Here is an 18,782-nt window from a genome sequence, read left to right on the forward strand (position 1 = left end):
TACTTAGCCCCTTAGTCCTGCTTTACTATTCAGTGGTTGATCTGATTTTTATTGCATCTCCCCATTCCTAACTTTTTACCCTTTGCTTCTTAAGTGACTACCTCAACCTGGCTTAAAGATAATCAAGGACGCCAATTTCTTTGAGGAATATTATAATCTCCAGGAGAGGGAAAATACCTCATTCTTTTCTTAAATGGGCATCTTCTTCTTTTTAAATTGCAATCTCTCGTTTAGATTGAAATTATGAAAATCCACCTGTCAAGATTCAATGGAATCATATAAATTGCCAGCTAGTGTCCTCGATCTTCTAAACTCCAGCCATACAAGCCCGGCTTCAGCAGCATTTCTTCCTAGAAAAAAGTTTATTAGCACAGTAAAACTTTTCAGAACTTGCTGAAACATTGCCAAAGGCAACATTTGCCTTCTCTCAGCTAGGGGACTCAAATGGAGAGAATAGTAGGTGGTTTGCTTGTACTACAGTGAGCATAGACCTGATTGAGAGGGGTTAACTGAATTCGCTTAGCAGAAATAGGACAGAGTAGGCTCAGATGACAATTTACAAGCTCTCCAATTTTGCATCCTTTTGAAAAATGTAATTGGTTCACAAAACCAGAATTAGACACGTTATCAATGTATCAGAAGGGATGTTTTGTATCCCTAAGTGAAACTTCAGGGCAACTCAGGAGAAATCCTCATCCAACATGGTGAGTCATTCCATACAGCTAAATCATTTCAGGCCACCAATGGCTGGTAGTCTTTTTCCAGTTTTATCCAGTTAGAGAAATGCTCTACATGGTAGGAAAGCAACAGGAAAGAAATACTAGCAATATCAGATGGAAGTCTTTGCAAGTCTTCATTGTTAGTACATCTGTCATTAAATGCAATCCAGTAATAATTATTGATCAAGTGAAAGGGCACCATAGTGCCACAGCTCACAGCTTACTACTTCAGCAACTGGAGTTTAATCCTAATCTCTGATGCTTTACACATTGATGGAACTTAGAGTTGGGAGAATGTTTCAGAATAGGCTTAGAATGAGGACAGTTCCACGTAGCCAACAAAGAGACAGGGGTAGCTAGGGCCCATGCAAGTGCTCTTGGCTATCCCATTGATGTGCAGAAGGTACGATTTGCTTAGTGGTTAGCTCAACGCTAATGTAGCACTAGAGACCTGGGTTCAAAACCAGAGCTGTTTATACCTTCTCCCTACATCCGCATGGGTTTCCTCCGGGTAATCCAGTTTCTTCCCACCCTCCAGTGTCTGTGAATTTGTAGGTTAATTGGTGTATGATAGGATGGGTATGTGGGCAGGAAGGGCCTGTTACTGTGCTGTACCTCAAAATTAAATTAAAGTGGGAGGAATCAAAAGAGAAGCTGTTGAGGATAAGGGCATGTTGAGCCAAAGAGATGGGAATGTTAGTGAAGGGGAACTGGTAGGATCTGGTGGATGTTGGAGTTGTATGGAGTCTGTGGTAATGATGAGGTGGCTGGGAACAAGGAATTGGAAGTACAATGCAATATTTTCCACTTGCCAGGATGACAGCAGATTCACCGACACTCAATAAACCAAATACCATTCAGGATGAAATAGCTCATTTGACTGACACGCAATCCACCATGGTAAACATTAATTTCCTCCACACTGTGGCTGCATCAAATACTGTCTACCTCTTGTCCATGTCGGCTTCTCCAACAGCCTGCAAACACTGCCATCAAAGGACGAAGGCAATAGATAAATGGAACATCATCCACGGTTCCCCCTCTAAATTGCCGACCATTTTACTTTGGAATTCACTATCCAACAACACTGTACCTTCACTCAAAGGAATGAGCAATAAAAAGGAGTAGCTCACCAGAACCTTCTAAGGAGAACTTCAGAATGGATAATAAATGTTGCTTTGCCAATGACACCCACACTTCAAAACATTAATGAACAAAAATTCTCTCAGATGCTGGTTTCAAAGTTAAAAAGCCCATGAATTTTTTTTAATCCATTCAATGTTATTTTGACCTCTGGCAGGCAGCTGAGATTTTGCATATAGATAGATATGTAGAATCTTACTCTACAACTCAGATAAACTATCAAAAATGATCCAAATCCAAAAACACAATTCAGAGAGCAAGAAGCAAAAGTATCTATCTGAATCTTTGATGTAAAAGACATGGACAAGAGTGACATCCAACCAGTTGAACTTTTATATCACTCATTGAATGAACTTCTATGTAAATCTCTGAAGTATACCCATGTAATATAGGTTGTGGAAGATCACTGCTGCCTTTATTTTAGCACATGCCAGCACCGAAGATAAGTATGAGCCCTTAATAAGCAGGGATGGGTGGGATAGAGCGTAATGCTGAGCCAAGAATTTTATTGTTCTTGTTGGAGAATACTCAAGTGAAGGGAAAATGAAAACTGGTTTTCCTTAAATTCAGCAACTCCATTCAGTCTGAAATGTTTGAGGCAGGATGATTAGTTCTCAATAATTCTAGGATCTCTTCTCTCCACGGTGACTGCCTGTTGAAGCCAAAAGTGTTGAGAAGTGTTACGTTGTATTAATATCCTATTATGTGTGATATTTCTCAACTTTTCTGTCAACAGTTAAACTTCCAGGTCTACGAACATATGTAGACCCACACACATATGAGGACCCCAGCCAAGCTGTCCATGAGTTTGCAAAGGAGCTAGATTCTTCCTCCATATCTATTGATAAAGTTGTTGGTGCAGGTACTAAATTTTATGTATTTTTCTTTTAGACGTGGTAACAGGCCATTTCGGACCACAAGTCCGTGCTGCCCAATTTACACTCAATTAACCTACAGTACATTTCGAATGGTGGGAGGAAACCGGAGCCCCCGGGGAAAACCCACGCAGACACGGGGAGAAAGTACCATTCATTGCTGTCCAGGTTCTGCATTGAATTGGACACAGAAGAGAGAGTCCCCACTGATAATGTAAGGACATCTTATTTCATCATCAAGGATCTTGAACCTAATGGCTACCTCTGAAATTTTTGGGTTGCAACCGACCTGTCCAATTTGTACCATGCCTTAGGGAAGTGAAGAGGTAAAAGAGAATCTTTGGGTTCAGGAATCATTTTGCTACTGCTTTGCTTTTATTGTCATAGAAGAACAGATGTGCACCCTTACTCTAATTGTTCAAGTTGCATGCAGGCTAATATCTTAATTGCACCCTTCCCTGAACAGTCTTGCTGGGTTTCCCTCTGTAACATCACACTGAAACTGACTTTGTTGGTTTCAGCACGGCGCCCTGTGCTAATGAGTTGCACGTTCAGCATTTAGCATTGCAAATCTAATCGACAGGGCAAGCGTTCAAAAGGGCCTTCCACAATATAAGCAATTCTCTTCCAGTTACAGTGAAGTGTTGCTACTGAATAAATGGATGGGGCAAATACACCAGTGGGCATTCTCATTGGTTCAGTGGGCTGAAGGGAGGCTGAGTCCTCTACCCTTGATTGTGGAATTTAGATGATCTTCGAAATGCAACAGTGAGCAGCAAGCTGTGAGATTGGCAGCATCAGCCTAGTATAATCCTGCGGCTGAGAAGTAGGAATGATCGTGATCGTGGTCTTAATGGACAAAGCCAACAGTACGACTTTTTTGAGGATGTATTTGAAACCACAGGAAGTCGCATATCTCAGTGAGTTCAGACCCTTTAAATAGCACAGTTAGTAAAACCTCATCGTTTTATGAGAATATAGCCATTTAACAATTTACAGTATGGAAGCAGGCCATATCGGCCCTTCTAGTCTGCGTTGATTTACGTGAAACTCCACTAGATCCACCTACGCACTCCCGTGCCCATAACCCTCCAACCCCCTCACATTCATGTACTCATCTAACCTCCTCTTAAATGACAGAATTGACCGTGGCGCAACTACTTCTTCCAGTAGATCATTCCACCCAGCCACCATTCTCTGAGTGAAGAAGCATCCTCTTATATTATTCCTAAAGTTTTACCCCCTAACCTTTCACTTATGACCCCTTGTTCCAATCTCCCCTATCCTCAGGGGAAAGAGCCTATTCACACCTACTCTATCTATTCCCTTCATAATTTTATATACCTCTATCAGATCCCCTCTCAACCTTCTACGCTCCAATGAATAAAGTCCCAGTCTACTCAATCTTTCTCCATATTCAAGATACTGCAATCCAGGCAATATTTTTGTAAACCTTCTTATTTATCAGTTTGAATGCAAATCCTGTTGAAAGTTCAGGAATCAAATTTTACAATGGGTGCAGAGTAATTCGTAAAATTTCTTTAAGCCAATTTTTCACTCCAAAACACCATTTCTCTTTGGCCATTTGGGACCAAACTTTTGGTTCCTCTCCCAGTTATTGGTCACCAGACAGGCATTGCAGCTGTCTTCTTGAACAGTCCCATTCCGTAGAGAGGTTGACAGCCCATTAACTCATACCCTCCACTGTGTGCAGGTCCTAGCCCCATTTTTATTAGCTCCCTGCACTGGAATTCAAGAGTTTCATTAATTATTAGTTACTCAGCTGTTTTGCTGGAGCACCTTTGAGAACCCAAGTGATTCCTGTTAAGTTTTCAAGTTTAATCAAATATTTCCAAGTCTGAGGAAATACTGATTTTTAACTTGCATAGTACTACATGTAATTCAAGAGCGATGGATTGTCGAGCACAATTTGGAATTACAGACAGTAACATTTGTCATTTTGTATCATAGGAGAATTTGGAGAAGTGTGCAGTGGACGTCTGAAGCTACCGTCCAAAAAGGAGATCTCGGTAGCCATCAAAACCCTTAAAGTTGGTTATACAGAGAAACAAAGACGGGATTTCCTGAGTGAAGCAAGCATCATGGGACAGTTTGACCATCCAAACATCATTCATCTGGAAGGGGTAGTCACAAAAAGTAAGGGACCTGCCAGAATTTTTGTTATTATTCTTTGATGGAAAGGAGAGATAGCAAATATGCATCCCAATGAGTTCTGACTCAATACTGGACAATTTTCTCTTCAAAGTGTTTGCTTCCTGAAAAGAAATTGGGGATTATGATAGACAACATCAAGCTGAACACAAAGATAATTTCAGATGTGCTGTATCACATAGGATGTTGGAGAAATGTTAAATTAACTTTTATTGAATTTATCATGTTTAATCAAATGATGACGCTGACACATTACGTTCGTTCAACTGACCTAAAATTGTTTTTCGTTTGTACTCGGCATCTGATGCCTCTCATGTCAGTGTCCAACAATAGTCGGCCAGCACTGATGGATTCCAGTTGCCCTGATACCGCTTTTCCATGCTCACAATGTCCTGGTGAAGCCTTTCATCATGTTCGTCACTGACTGCACCAAGATCGGCAGGGAAGACGTCCGAGTGAGAATACAGAAAATGAATTTTCAATGACACATTGCACTTCATAGTTTTGTCTGCTTGAAGTAGACTTAAATTGCGACACAAAATTACAAAGATAGGTTATATCTCAGATAAGGTACATGATAGGAAAATTTTAAGGTGATTTTCATGATCAACATCCTAAAATCTATGAAATACACCCAAAAGTTTTTAAAAGGCAATATCTTTGTTGTCCAGTGATATGGAATATAGAGGACATTACAACATTTAATACAAGTTTACCACAAAGCACAATATTCAATCTGTCCATGTTACTAACCAAGCTGCCTTTACAACAACCAGGGTAACTTGGATTTAAACAGATATATTCTTTCAGACCTTAGAAATGAGGTGACATGATTAGCGTAGCAGTTAGCGCGACACTGTTACAGCGCCAGCAATCAGGAGCGGGGTTGGTAAGGAATTTGTCATTTCTCCCCTCGTCTGCATGGGTTTTCGCCAGTGGTTCCGGTTTCCTCCCACCATGCAAAACGGACTAGAGATTGTAGGTTAATTGGGTGGAAGTGGGCAGCATAGGTGCATGGGTCGAAAGGGCCTTGTTATGTCTAATTTTTTTTTACAAATTGGTCTCTCTCTCTCTCTGTTTCTTTTCATTGTTACCACACCTCTAGAATTCTACATTTCTACATTAATAGAATTTAATTTGCATCTTTTTTCAGTTCTTTCATGTCCTCAAAAATTAGGAAAAAGAAGGAAAAACATGTAAATTAAATTAAATAAAATTAAATAAAAATTGGCAAAAGTTAAAAAAAAAAATTAGGAAAAAGAATCTTGGGGTTGTATGTGATGTATGTACTCCAACAATAAATCTGGAATTACCAGAATATGTCAATAGGTGTCGACAAATTCAATTAATCGCCACTGTGGCAAAGATTAATGTGTGCAAGAAGTGTATTTGCACACATGCAGAAAACCCCCCATTGTGAATGCAGGAAAACAGGTTTCGCAGAGTTCAAAATATTTGGAGATTGAGAAGGTTTTTTTTAAGCTTTTTGGGGAAAAAAAAAGAAACTTTGTTGGGCAGAATCACAAAGCTTTTCCTGGAGATTTTCTCATTTTCCCATCCATATCCATGAATAAGTGATGGGCACAGAGATCTTTTAGGCAGAAGTAATTTTCTTATAATTGCTCAGCCAAGCAATTCAATACTGCTGGAGGCACCAGGAATTCTTTAGTTTATCTTGTGTACATTGTTTATTCTTTTCCTCATTACGTGAGGGAACTACAGAAACTTATGACCGATTACTATTGGGTGTGAGCCCCAGAGGTGCAATTTTTTTTTTCAGCAGATTACTTCAACTTTCTTTCAGGACCTTCTTAAGTGAAAAAAAAACACAGCATGCTTACTGATTGATGACATAATATTATTACTAGAACCACAGCAACAATCACTCAACCACGGACATTGAGCTGAAACAAAAATAATGTGTTTTTGAACTTGCATCATGTTACATTAAACTTGTAACTGTGATTGCTCTTTAGGTAAGCCTGTAATGATTGTTACTGAGTATATGGAAAACGGTTCCTTGGACAGTTTTCTCAGGGTAAGCTCATTGATTATTTACCAGCCAGAGCTGTTCAAATACATGCCTTATTTTTGATTTACACCGAATACAAAATGAGTCATCCTTTCCCTTTAAGAGACACGATGCCCAGTTCACAGTTATCCAGCTGGTTGGGATGCTCCGTGGGATAGCTTCAGGCATGAAGTACCTGTCTGACATGGGCTACGTACATCGGGACCTGGCTGCTCGCAATATTCTCGTCAACAGCAACTTGGTGTGTAAGGTGTCCGACTTTGGACTCTCCAGGGTCCTTGAAGATGATCCTGAAGCTGCATACACAACGCGGGTAAGAAACCACCCAGATCAATGCTGTCAGTTCTACCTGTTGTATATCAGTAGTATATGTAATATCTTGCACCACGGACAATCTGGTAGATTACTAAAGTGGTCTGACGTTATTTTATTGTATTTTGATTTATTCAGATGCATTATTAAGGTGCTGGAGCTCTAAAAGCAGAATTTATTGTCATTAACGTGTCACAAAAGTTGTTTTCTGGTTGTTTTCAATCCAAATATTGCTATAAAATTACTTTTAAAATAAATGAATTTGTGCAAAAATAAGAGAAAGTGAGGAGGTATCTGTGGTTCGCTGTCCGTTCAGGAATCTGAAGACAGCGGGGAGTTCGTCTTCAGGTTCCTATACCTCCTTCCCGAGGATAGCAGTGTGAAGAGGGTATGGCCTCAGTGACAAGGGTCCTTAAGCTGCTTCATTCTTAAGACACCTTGTAGATACCTTCGATGGAGTGGAGACTGATGGCCGTGATGGCGCAGGATGAATTCACGACTCTCTGTAGCTTTTTTCTTCTTGTCCTGTGCATTGGCATCTCCTTAGCAGACAGTGAGGCTCTCCATCTGTGGAAATTTGCAAGAGTCTTTGGTGACGTCGCCTCATGAAGTATGGATGTTAGCGAGCCTTCTTCATGATTGCATCAGCATGGAGGCCCCAGGACAGATCCTCAGAGATGTTGACACCCAGGCATTTGAAGTTCTTAACCCTTTCCACTGCTGAGCCCTTGATGAGGACTGGTCTGTGTTCTCCTGATTTCCCCTTCCACAAGCAGCTCCCTAGTTTTGCTAATGTTGAATGCAAGGTTGTGTTGCACCATTCAACTAGCTAATATAGATCGATCCTGCACGCTTCCTCTTTGAAATCTGTGATTCTGCCAACGACGGTGGGCAGCGCATATTACTGCCTGTCAGGTACAGTAAAAAGGTTTGATTTGTCTTGTGAAACTCCTCCCTCACACCCATGTCTTCCTTTATGAGTCCAATTCTTTCCTTGTTGGTTTATTGATGCCATGATGGTCAGTGCCCCTGGCACTTCCTTCTGTTGCTTCTCCTACTCCATGTATTCATTATGACTGATTACTCCTTTCCACATTTGTGGACCACTTCCTACCACCATTCTGCTTCAAGGAGAAAGATTATGGAAGAAAGATTTGCATGTTGGTAGCTTAATAGTGATTTATAGTTAATGAATTTCCCTTCAAGTCAATGTTGTCACACCATAGAAAATCTCTGTCACATTAAAGCATCACTGCATGAGGACTGTTCCTTAAAATAATATTAAAACATATTTTATAGAGTAATTATATTTACTGCATTTGTCTGTGAGTCAACATGAAATCCTTCTTTCAATGAAAGTAATTCCTTCATGTTTAACTTCAATCCTCCATTTTTACCAGAATATAACATCTTATATCAATGCTTCCACCAGTTAGCTTCCTTTGTAAGCCATGGGAAGGCTTAAATATTTAAGATGTCAATTGGAGAAAATCTCTTGAACTTCATGAAATCTATTTTCTTCTGACCATCTTTGGATACCACTGGACAACAATTTTTCCAAAGGTTTGCCTGCTGAAAACAAATATTGGGGATTATGATAGGCAAGTTCAAGCCGAACACAAATATAATTTCAGATTTGATATATCATGTAGGAAGTTCGAGGAACATTAAATTCAATTTTATTGCATCACAAATGCAACAGAATGTATCACACCTGTTGCGACATGACAGGACATTTCCGAGGTATTGAATGTTCCTGAAGACTATAAATGCAATTGTTAAGTACATTCACTATACTAATGCCTGAAGAATATGTGATTTAACATACATTCAATCTGTCTCAATGTAATGCACAGCATCTGCATATGTGAGCTGCTTTTATAGCTCGTCTGCATCCATCCTTATTAAACATGCCCAGACCTAAGACAACATCTGCTTAGCACCTTAGCATGCTTGGAATATCCAAAACAGCTTGTTTTGCAGGTAATATACATGTAGATTTAAAATCTGACAGGAAATCATTATATCTAAAATATGGTACATGTTAGGAAAATCTTAAGGCGATTTTTGTGATCAGCAGCCCAAAATCCATAAAATCCATGCAAAAGTGTTCAGGAAGCAAAATTATCATTGTATAAGGTGATTACCGGGATAATTAAGGATAACACCTTCATCAGAACTCAGATCTGTGGCCATTGGTACAACAGCTCCATGGATATGTACCAAATGGTGATTCTTTATTTCAGTCCTTCATCAGAATAATGTTAGTGCAAGTTCAGTAATGCTCAGAAAAAATAATAGCTTTATGGCTGGAATATTTTATTATTAAATACTTGAAATTCCAGTTCAGTATATTTAATAACCTAACAGCACTTAGTGTGTTCATGTGATATTGTGTCCACTGTTTTGTGTGGAAACATTAGCTTTTGAAAATAAACTGATTAAAATAATATACCATGCAACATAATTTGGCCATCAGTGTTTGCCAACCTCTTGTCATAACTCCACTATGACATTTTCCAGACTGTAGAATGAGAAAGACTACAGAAGGGAATTTTTCTCCCAACACAGTAGTTTAAAATGGTCTGCAATTATTATTATTGTTGTGAAAATATTGCAGTCTTTGTGTGCAATATTGTAATTCTGATTTACATCTTGGCAGCTTTTGTGTAGATTCCTGGGAAAATTAGCTGTGGGAAAGTTTGAAAGATGTTTTTTCCAGGTTCTGTTTCTCAGATGGAACCATCCTCTGAGGAGTTTATGTCTTCTAGGAAACGTTGGAAGGTACTGTAATCACTTTACGATCATCGAAGTCTTTTGGATAAGTTGATGGATACAATTTGTCATACATTTCACAAGATCTCCAACAATGCAAGATGAATCATTATCAGCTTGAGAACTTAGCATAAGCCATCCTTTTGCCTGTAAGCCTCAGTGAATAATAAACTACAAGATTGGAGATTTATAAATTGCTGATCTAGGAAGCTAAGCAGGCTGAGGACTGGTCAGTACTCGGAGGGGAGACTGGGTCAGAAAACAAGGTGCTGTGGGTTTCTGTGAGGGGCGCTGGACAAAGTGGCGACTCTCTGTCTGCCTTACGGTAGATAAAAGTTCATGAATTTCATGTAGGTTACATTCTAAATGTAGCATTACATGACAATAATGGTACCTCTACCTTTAATTGGTTTCATGTGCTGTAGAAGAGTTTATGGGATTTTATCATCTCAATCAGTTTTACAATTTTTCTATTTTGATACAACTACTCATGTCCCAGTCCAGGATCAATGTCTTAGAGCACACATGTCAAACTCTGGCCCGCGGGCCAAATTTAGCCCGCGATATAATTATATCATTTCAAAAATATATTAGAGGTGGCCCGCCCTGCAGCGAGAGCCGATGCTGTTTTTTTGGTCATGTCACCCCCACCATCCTCCCCCTTCATTGCACATCCTTCCCCATTGTAACACGAGAAGTCTGTCGATGTCATCAGCCGGCAAGCCAGTTGGAAGGCTCCCCGCACAACCAGTCACTTCTCCCACCTGTCGAGCGGTGCGGCGGATGAGCGAGCGCCTGTGATTTCCTGTCGGCGCGACGGGCATGGCAGGCTGCACACGGCCCCCGGGCTGCGCGAGCCCCGCACGACTGGCACTGTACGGCCCTTCCACAGCGAGCGCACTTCTCCCGGTCACCACGGCCTTCAGTGCTTGCACCCGCGCGGACCCCAGGGACGGCTGGTTCGGCCCTACACGTGAAGAGAGAGATGGTGGCTGTCCGCAAAGGCTGATCGGCAGCGCGCTGGGCCTGAGTGGGTGGGTAATCAGGGGTGGGCAGAGGGTGTAGGTGAGGAGTAATGGGCAGGGTAAGTTATGGTGGTGCGAGGGGCAGTTAGAGGGAGGGATGAGTAGAAGGAGGGGTGGATAGGGAAGAGGTAAAAGGGGAGGGGCAGGGCAAGTAGGGGAGGGGTGATTAGAGGGTGAGAGACGGGTAGAGGGAGGAACAGGTTGAGGGGAGAGGCAGTAGAGGGGCGTGTATAGGATGAGGTGGGTAGAGGCAGAGCGAGTGGAGTGAGAGGTGAGTAGAGGTTGGGTAAAGGACTGGTCAGGTAGAGGGATGGTGGGTCGAGGGTGAATAGAGGCCTAGAGCCTGAGGAGTGAGCAGGAAATGCTGAGTCCTGATGCAGGCCAAAATGGACACAGCCTGTGAATGCTGACTACATCTCCACAGGGACCAAATAGGTTTCCCTCAGGTCAAGCAAAGGGTGAACTTGAGCTACCTACTCCTGACCTGTAAAATTATCCTCCTAAAGTTATATCCTAAAATTTAACATTACATATGTTGAAAGAAGATAAAACATGCAGATGTTGTTGAAAATTTTCAATAAATATTTAGTTCGGCCCTCGACTTAGTCCAAGTTTTTAATTTTGGCCCTCCGTGAATTTGAGTTTGACACCCCTGTCTTAGAGCTTTACTCTTGACTAAGTAGAAGAATCCAACTGAAAGTGGTCTTGAACCAAATACTTAGCTGCAGTACCTGCTAATGCGGACAGTGTTTGCAATATTGTTGGAGCAAAATATCCTGCATGGATATCTCTGTATCGCTGAATGATGCATGTTTGATTTAAAAATCCCTTCTGGTGTTTCCTGAAAGGTGCTGAGTTTATGAAGTAAAACCCTTTAGAGCTACAGGATCAAGAGGAAATAAAAAAGATATTGCTGTGATATAATTGTTTACATTGCACGTAAAAGGACTCCAAACCTCTCAGACTATACCGTCTTGATGCAGGGACTTAACCCGAAACATTGTCAGTTCCTTGCCCACCACTGATGTTGCTTGAGCAGTTGAATTCCTCCTGTAGTTTTATTCCCTCTCTCCAGATTCTAACTGCTGTCATCTGCTGTCACAATATGCAGCATCAATGAGAAAATTTGCAGAAGATGCATAACCATGAGCGAATCAAAATCCTTCTGGGGTGCATTGGCCGATTTTCTGATAAGAATAAGCCCTTCTGTAGAAAGAAATCAAATATTATTAAAGATTACACTGGAGTTGTGCACATTGTTCTGGTCTCAGTGTAAACATGAAGTGATCACTCAATCATTCCCAAATCCTTGGGCTCAAAGCCACTACAGGAAGCAAATCGTATCACACTAACAACGCCTCAAAAGACTCTGAGGAGCCTATGTCGCATTTCTGAAGCATCCGGCTTTGTTACATTTACTGTCTAGGTGCACCTTTGAGCTGTGCCAATCAGTGAGGGAGGCAATTCCAATAATAAATCCTTAAATCTTGGGTGCATGCCATTCACTGGAGATGATAAACTGCTCTGAAAAACAACTATTTTATGATTTGAATTGGGCAAAGAATTTGCACTTGTCATGCACTCAAGTTAAGATGAAACAAAGAAAAGAATTCTAAATAGCTCTCCGCTGACAGCTGGAGTGTAGTTTATGCTGATGAAGGTGGTTAGCTATAATTAACACTCTGATTTATTTCCGTTGTGTTGATTCCTTGTCATCTTTCCTTAATATCCAATTTCTCTAGAGCTATGGTGTAGATATATTGTCATTTTGAAGTAAATTTTCTGACCTAAATCTACTCAATTCTGACCACTGTCAAATTTACATTGGTCAGATGTAACCATGCTCTGAGTTTACTCATTTCATAATTACGCTTCTTGACTGTGATGGATTTTTAACAATTGAATCGAGCTGATCATGGTTGATATCAGCAGATATCAAATCTATGAGTCATTGTTCATCTGCAAGAAAATATTTTGGGAACAGAACGATGGGAAATGAAACCTTCTCTTTGCTTTGAGATTCTCACTTCTGAACTCGAAGCTTGGGCCCAGACAAAAGAGGAAAACATCCCAGTAAATAAACAATAGAGGAAAAAAAATCCAGAAGTGGTAGGGTCATGGACTAACTGGGCACTGCAGTTAGCCTAGCAGTTAGCGCAATGCTATTAGAGCACCAGCGTCTTGGGTTCAAATCCTGCACTGTAACTTCTCTCTGTGAGCTGCATGGATATCTCTGGGTACTCCAGCTTCCTTCAACCCTGGTGTTGGTAGGTTAATTGGGTGTAATTGGGCTGCATGGGTTTCATGAGTGGGAAAGACCTTCTACTGTGATGTATTGTTAAATTAAAATTCAATCAACTATACTCGCTGAAATTCAGAAGAAAGGGGATCTTAGAGAAATGTGAAATTACGAAAGGGAGACATAAGATAGAGGCAGGAAAGTTGTTTCCACTGTATGTGAGATAAGAACTGGGGGACACAGCCTCAAGATTTGGGAGAATAGATTTAAGATGGAGATGAGGAAGAACTTATTTTCCTAGAGAGTGGTGAATGTTTCCAAAAAGCTGCCTCAAGACACAGTTCGATAGATTTTTTGCATAGTAGGTGAATTAAGGATTACGGGGAAAAGGCAGGTATATGATGAGAAGTACACAGCCAGGTCAGACATGATCTCATTAAATGGCAGATGGCCAACTCCGGCTCCTATTCCTTAAGTTCAAATGTTCTGATGTAACTTGCTTCTCACTGTTGACAACATTTCTGCTCCTCAACTAAGGAGGCAAAAATGAATTGGAATCAATTAAAAATGAGATGAGGTAACTAAGTAGCATGCTGCTTCACTGAGCCAGTGACCTGGCTGCCAACGTGCCTTCTATTGCTGGTCACCTGAAGTTTGCATTTGCTCCTTGTGGCCTCACGAGTTTCCTCCTACTTCTCAAAGATGTGCAGGTTTGCTGATTTGATCAGCCTTGTCTATGGCCTCTCATGGGAAGGGGAAGTGCTAGAATCTGGTAGCAATTAATGCGAGGAGAAAAGAAGTTGGATTTGGAGGGTAAAATGGATGGGAGATAGCAGGAGCAGATGGGGAGGCATGCTGTACCTCTCTAATGACATGCACACTTTTTTCCCAACTCATTTCTTTTTTTTTAATAGTTTATTTAAAAGTTTGGACCATACATGCAGTCAATTACAAAATTAAATCCAGCACATACTCCATGATGGTTCTGCCCCAACCTTCACTCACCCAAGAAAAACGCCCACAGAAAAGGATCGATGTAAAGGAAAAGCAAGCAAAAGAGAAAAAAGAAAAGAAGGAAAAGAAAGCAGGACGGATGGCCGAAAAGTGCCGCGCAATCCATGGATCATAAATTGATGTTCTATTTAATTAGCAGAAAAAAATAAGAAGTGTTGGAAAGCATTACTTTTGCATTGTCTACCACTAATGAACCATTTTTAAAAAAAATATTTGTACATTGTTCCCAAGATCGCACCTCGCTCCAGTCTTACCAGGACTGGTCGTGGTCGCTGTTCATTGGTTCTTCTTGGTCCGAGGGTCCAGTGAACTCTTTCAATTTGCAACTTTGCATTTAACTTGTTTTGTCCCAGCATTTGCGGGATTCAAGTTTCAAAGAAGCTCACCGGGTCTTTCCTCTCGATTCCTTCTCTGAAATTTTCCATATGATTGATCTTGTCCATCATTCCTTTTCTGTCTGTGTCCCGTGTGTTTTCTTTTCCTTCCAAAGCCTTTAGCCCGCTTTTTGTTTTGTCCAGCTCAGCTGCTTCTTGAGTCCTTCATTCCGTTAACTCTTCCACGATTTCTTTAATTTCCATGATCTTTTCCAGTGTCTTATCGCTGATTCCACACTTATGAAACAAGTGCTCAAAGTTTCCATCTTGCTCAGGGTGCTGGCTATAACTTGGGCTGACCCCCCCCCCTGAAGGCCTCTCCCGAGCTTCACTCAACATTCCTGGCTGAGCTGTTGCTTTTTCAGTTTTTGTGTTTGGTTGCCTTGGTTGTTATCCATTTTTGATGATAAAATTCTGCTCTTTGAGTTTTCAGGCCGTCTTTTTAATACTTTGTATGGAGAGCTCTTTCAAAATAGGTCTGCTCAGATCCTCAGCGTAGGCCATACCCCTGCTGAAGTAGATTTATTTGTATTTCCCTTTCGAATCAGTCTCCACATCACTACAATTTGGTTTTAAAAAGTGTTTGGCCCAATTTATCCTTTAAATGCTCTCGTATTTAAAGATAGCAGAAGATTGTGTTGTTAGGAATTCCGTACTTATTTTCTAATTGTTCAAATGACATCAATGGTCCCCACTCATAGCAATCTTCAATGACACGTGCACATTAAATATGAAATGAACAGTTGCTTTTGATGAACTTGTTACAGAAATCATATGATTTATATTGTTGGACATGAGTTAGTAGGACTTCCAAACTTTGATCTGATTCTTTTGTTGTGATATCGTTCAGTTCAGTCTTTTGTATGTCATAATCATACACCTATCAAGTATACTAATCCTACGCTAATTCTTTTTACTTTCAATACGTTTATTTGACGTCCGTTCCCCCCCCCCCCCCAACAAGTTTCTATGAGTTACCTAAGCACTACGGGCATTCAACAGTGGCGGTTGACTTACCTATCTGCAGGTCTTTGGAATGTGAGACGAAGCAGGAGAATGCAGTCTGAGACAAGACATGCGAACTCCACACACATAGCACTGGAGATTCGCATTGAACGTAGGCCATTGGAGTTGTGAGGCTGCAGAACTACTGTGCAGCCTGCATGTGGTGCTGTATTGCCACTTTGTTAGGCTGCCTCTCATCACCGAGGTATGACTGATTGTTTTCCCAACATGCTCACCTCATTAAACCAGAGTTGATGCCTGCAGAATAGGAATATCATGAAGGATATGCCAGGCCCAAGAATTGACAGATTGTGGTGGTTATATCTCTGTAGTTGCTTCACCTCTCAGGACTGCTTGGTTGAAGTTGCCATTAAGAACATATGTAATGGCTCAGAACATAGAAGATAGGAACAGGAGTAGGTCATTCGACCCTTCGAGCCTGCTCTGCAGGCTGGAAGCCATCCCCAAGAACTACAAACTTTTCCAAACAGCAGCATGGACATAAGTGAAGTGAAAGTAAGAAGGAGAGTTGTTTGGGAGGAATGGAAGTGGAACAGGAGGAGGAGAAGATGGCTTTGGAGCTCCGAGGGACCTTAGAATATGTATGACCATTGTGTGAGAAATTGTGCAGCATTGAAACAGGCCATTTGGCACGTTATCCACTGTCCAGCGGACACTTTTTTAAATAGTCCCATCTCCTATTACACGTTCATCCAGACAATTCGTTAAAGCTATCAGTGAGACCGCTTCAACCACTCTCTCTGGCAGGGTATTCCAGGTACTTAACAATCGCTGGGTGAAGGCTTCCCTCAAATCCCATCTAGATCTACTGCAGATAAAAAAGGAAAAGTTGTAATCTTGTCAATGCATACCCTTCAATTTCATATATTTTAATCATGTTTTTCATTAACACCCTCCATTTCAAGGAAAACAGACCTCATTTCTCCAGTCTCTCCTTATAACTGAACTGTGTGATTCCAGGAAACATCCCATGAATCTTCTCTGCACTCCAGTGCTCTCACATCCTTCCTCTAGCTAGGTTTTGACCAAGAACCCTACCTCCATACTTTTATACTGATACTTGATATAATGATGGTCCGTATTACAAATGCATTCGAAACCTCTGTTGTCATCAAGCATCGTTGGACATTACATCCCTCTGTTCCCAATACAACTGGAAGAGCTTAGAAGGAAATGGGCCAAATTCAGGCAAATGAGACACCAAGAATGCCAACTTGGTCAGCATTGACAAGGTGAGCTTATGCAGTATGATTCTACTAATAATATTCTCAAAGACCTCGCCACTGTTGTATAAAGCTGGGCATGTTCACCAAAATGATATTGCACAAAAGGCCGCAGATACTCAGGTGCTAAACTCCTCCACACTACTTTATATGCCATCCAATAATTGAAGTAAGAATTTTGATGATTAGCTGACATGTCAAGTGTTACTTCAAAGCAACTTAGAAGTGGTACCGAACAGATTATTGGAGCTGCCGGCTGTCAACTCTCCAGCTCCTGATGATCTTTATCCTGCATCTTGAAAGAAGTGGCTGGTGAGAGAACTGAAGCATTTAGACCAACATTATTCAACATTTCCTAGGTTCAGAAATGGTTCCACTGGAAAAAAAAACAAGCCTTATTCAAAGCACAAAAACTAATGGCCAGTTGCTTAATATTGATCAGTGGGAAAATGTTAGAAGAATTATATTCTCCTCCTTTCATTGAAATACCTTGGCCCATTCTTTAAGATTTAGAAAGACTAGAGTTAGAGAAATAAATTTACCTAAAAAAAAAACAACTATTGAGAGCAAAACTGCAGACAAATTGGGATTGTACTCGCTGGAGTTGAGAAGATTGAGAGGGGATCTCATAGAGATCTGGCAGGACTGGACAGAATGGATGCAGATGGGATGTTTCCAAGGATGGGAAAATCCAGAACCCGGGGCCATGGTTTGAGGATAATAGGCAAACCATTTAGGACCGAGATGAGGAGGAATTTCTTGACCCAGAGGGTGGTGAATCTGTGGAATTCATTGCCACAGAGGGCAGTGGAGGCAGGTTCATTAAATATATTTAAGAGGGAATTAGATCTATTTCTTCAGTATAAGGGTATTAAAGGTTATGGAGAGAAGGCGGGGATGGGGTACTGAACTTTAAGATCAGCCATGATCTCGTTGAATGGCGGAGCAGGCTTGAAGGGACGAATGACCTACTCCTGCTCCTATCTTCTATGTTTCTATGTTTCAAAGGAAACGTAGAAAAATAGGTGCAGGAGTAGGCCATTTGGCCCTTCAAGCCTACACCACCATTCAATATGATCGTGGCTGATCAGTACCCGGTTCCTACCTTCTCCTAAATACCCCCTGATCTCCTTAGCCACAAGGGCCAAATCTAACCTACTCTTAAATATTGACAAGGAACTGGCCTCTTGACAAGGATCTGTTTAAATAAAATATTTAGTTTTGTTATTGAGAGAATTCTGAACATTAATTAATTAAATTTCAATGTAGAAATTCAGGATCTTCCAGTCCACATCATCCAATGACACCCATATGTCTTTCCAGTGTCTTATCGCTGATTCCACACTTATGAAACAAGTGCTCAAAGTTTCCATCTTGCTCAGGGTGCTGGCTATAACTTGGGCTGACCCCCCCCTGAAGGCCTCTCCCGAGCTTCACTCAACATTCCTGGCTGAGCTGTTGCTTCTTCAGTTTTTGTGTTTGGTTGCCTTGGTTGTTATCCATTTTTGATGATAAAATTCTGCTCTTTGAGTTTTCAGGCCGTCTTTTTAATACTTTGTATGGAGAGCTCTTTCAAAATAGGTCTGCTCAGATCCTCAGCGTAGGCCATACCCCTGCCAAATCTAACCTATTCTTAAATATTGACAAGGAACTGGCCTCTTGACAAGGATCTGTTTAAACAGGGTCGGATATGTTTGTAGCTTAGATCAGTGGTTCTCAAGCTTTTTCTTTCCGCTCACATTCCACTTTAAGTATTTCCCTATGCCATGGGTGCTCTGTGATTAGTAAGGGATTGCTTAAGGTGGGATGTGGATGGAAAGAAAAAGGTTGAAAACTTCTGTTTTAATCGTACC

The 18,782-nt window shown here is 41.0% G+C and overlaps 1 protein-coding gene across 3 annotated transcripts in view; it reads left to right on the plus strand.

Moving 5' to 3' along the window:
* epha3 (eph receptor A3) overlaps positions 1-18,782 on the plus strand; it is a 234,218-nt gene that overhangs the window by 183,535 nt on the left and 31,901 nt on the right. For all 3 annotated transcript variants that reach the window (XM_069888746.1, XM_069888747.1, XM_069888748.1), the window contains exons 10-13: positions 2,599-2,724; positions 4,709-4,894; positions 6,886-6,947; positions 7,045-7,254. In XM_069888746.1, coding sequence (XP_069744847.1) covers positions 2,599-2,724; positions 4,709-4,894; positions 6,886-6,947; positions 7,045-7,254 — 584 coding nt within the window. The remainder of the gene's footprint in view (positions 1-2,598; positions 2,725-4,708; positions 4,895-6,885; positions 6,948-7,044; positions 7,255-18,782) is intronic.

This window comes from Narcine bancroftii, chromosome 7 (genome assembly GCF_036971445.1).
Source record: "Narcine bancroftii isolate sNarBan1 chromosome 7, sNarBan1.hap1, whole genome shotgun sequence".
NCBI lineage: Eukaryota > Metazoa > Chordata > Chondrichthyes > Torpediniformes > Narcinidae > Narcine > Narcine bancroftii.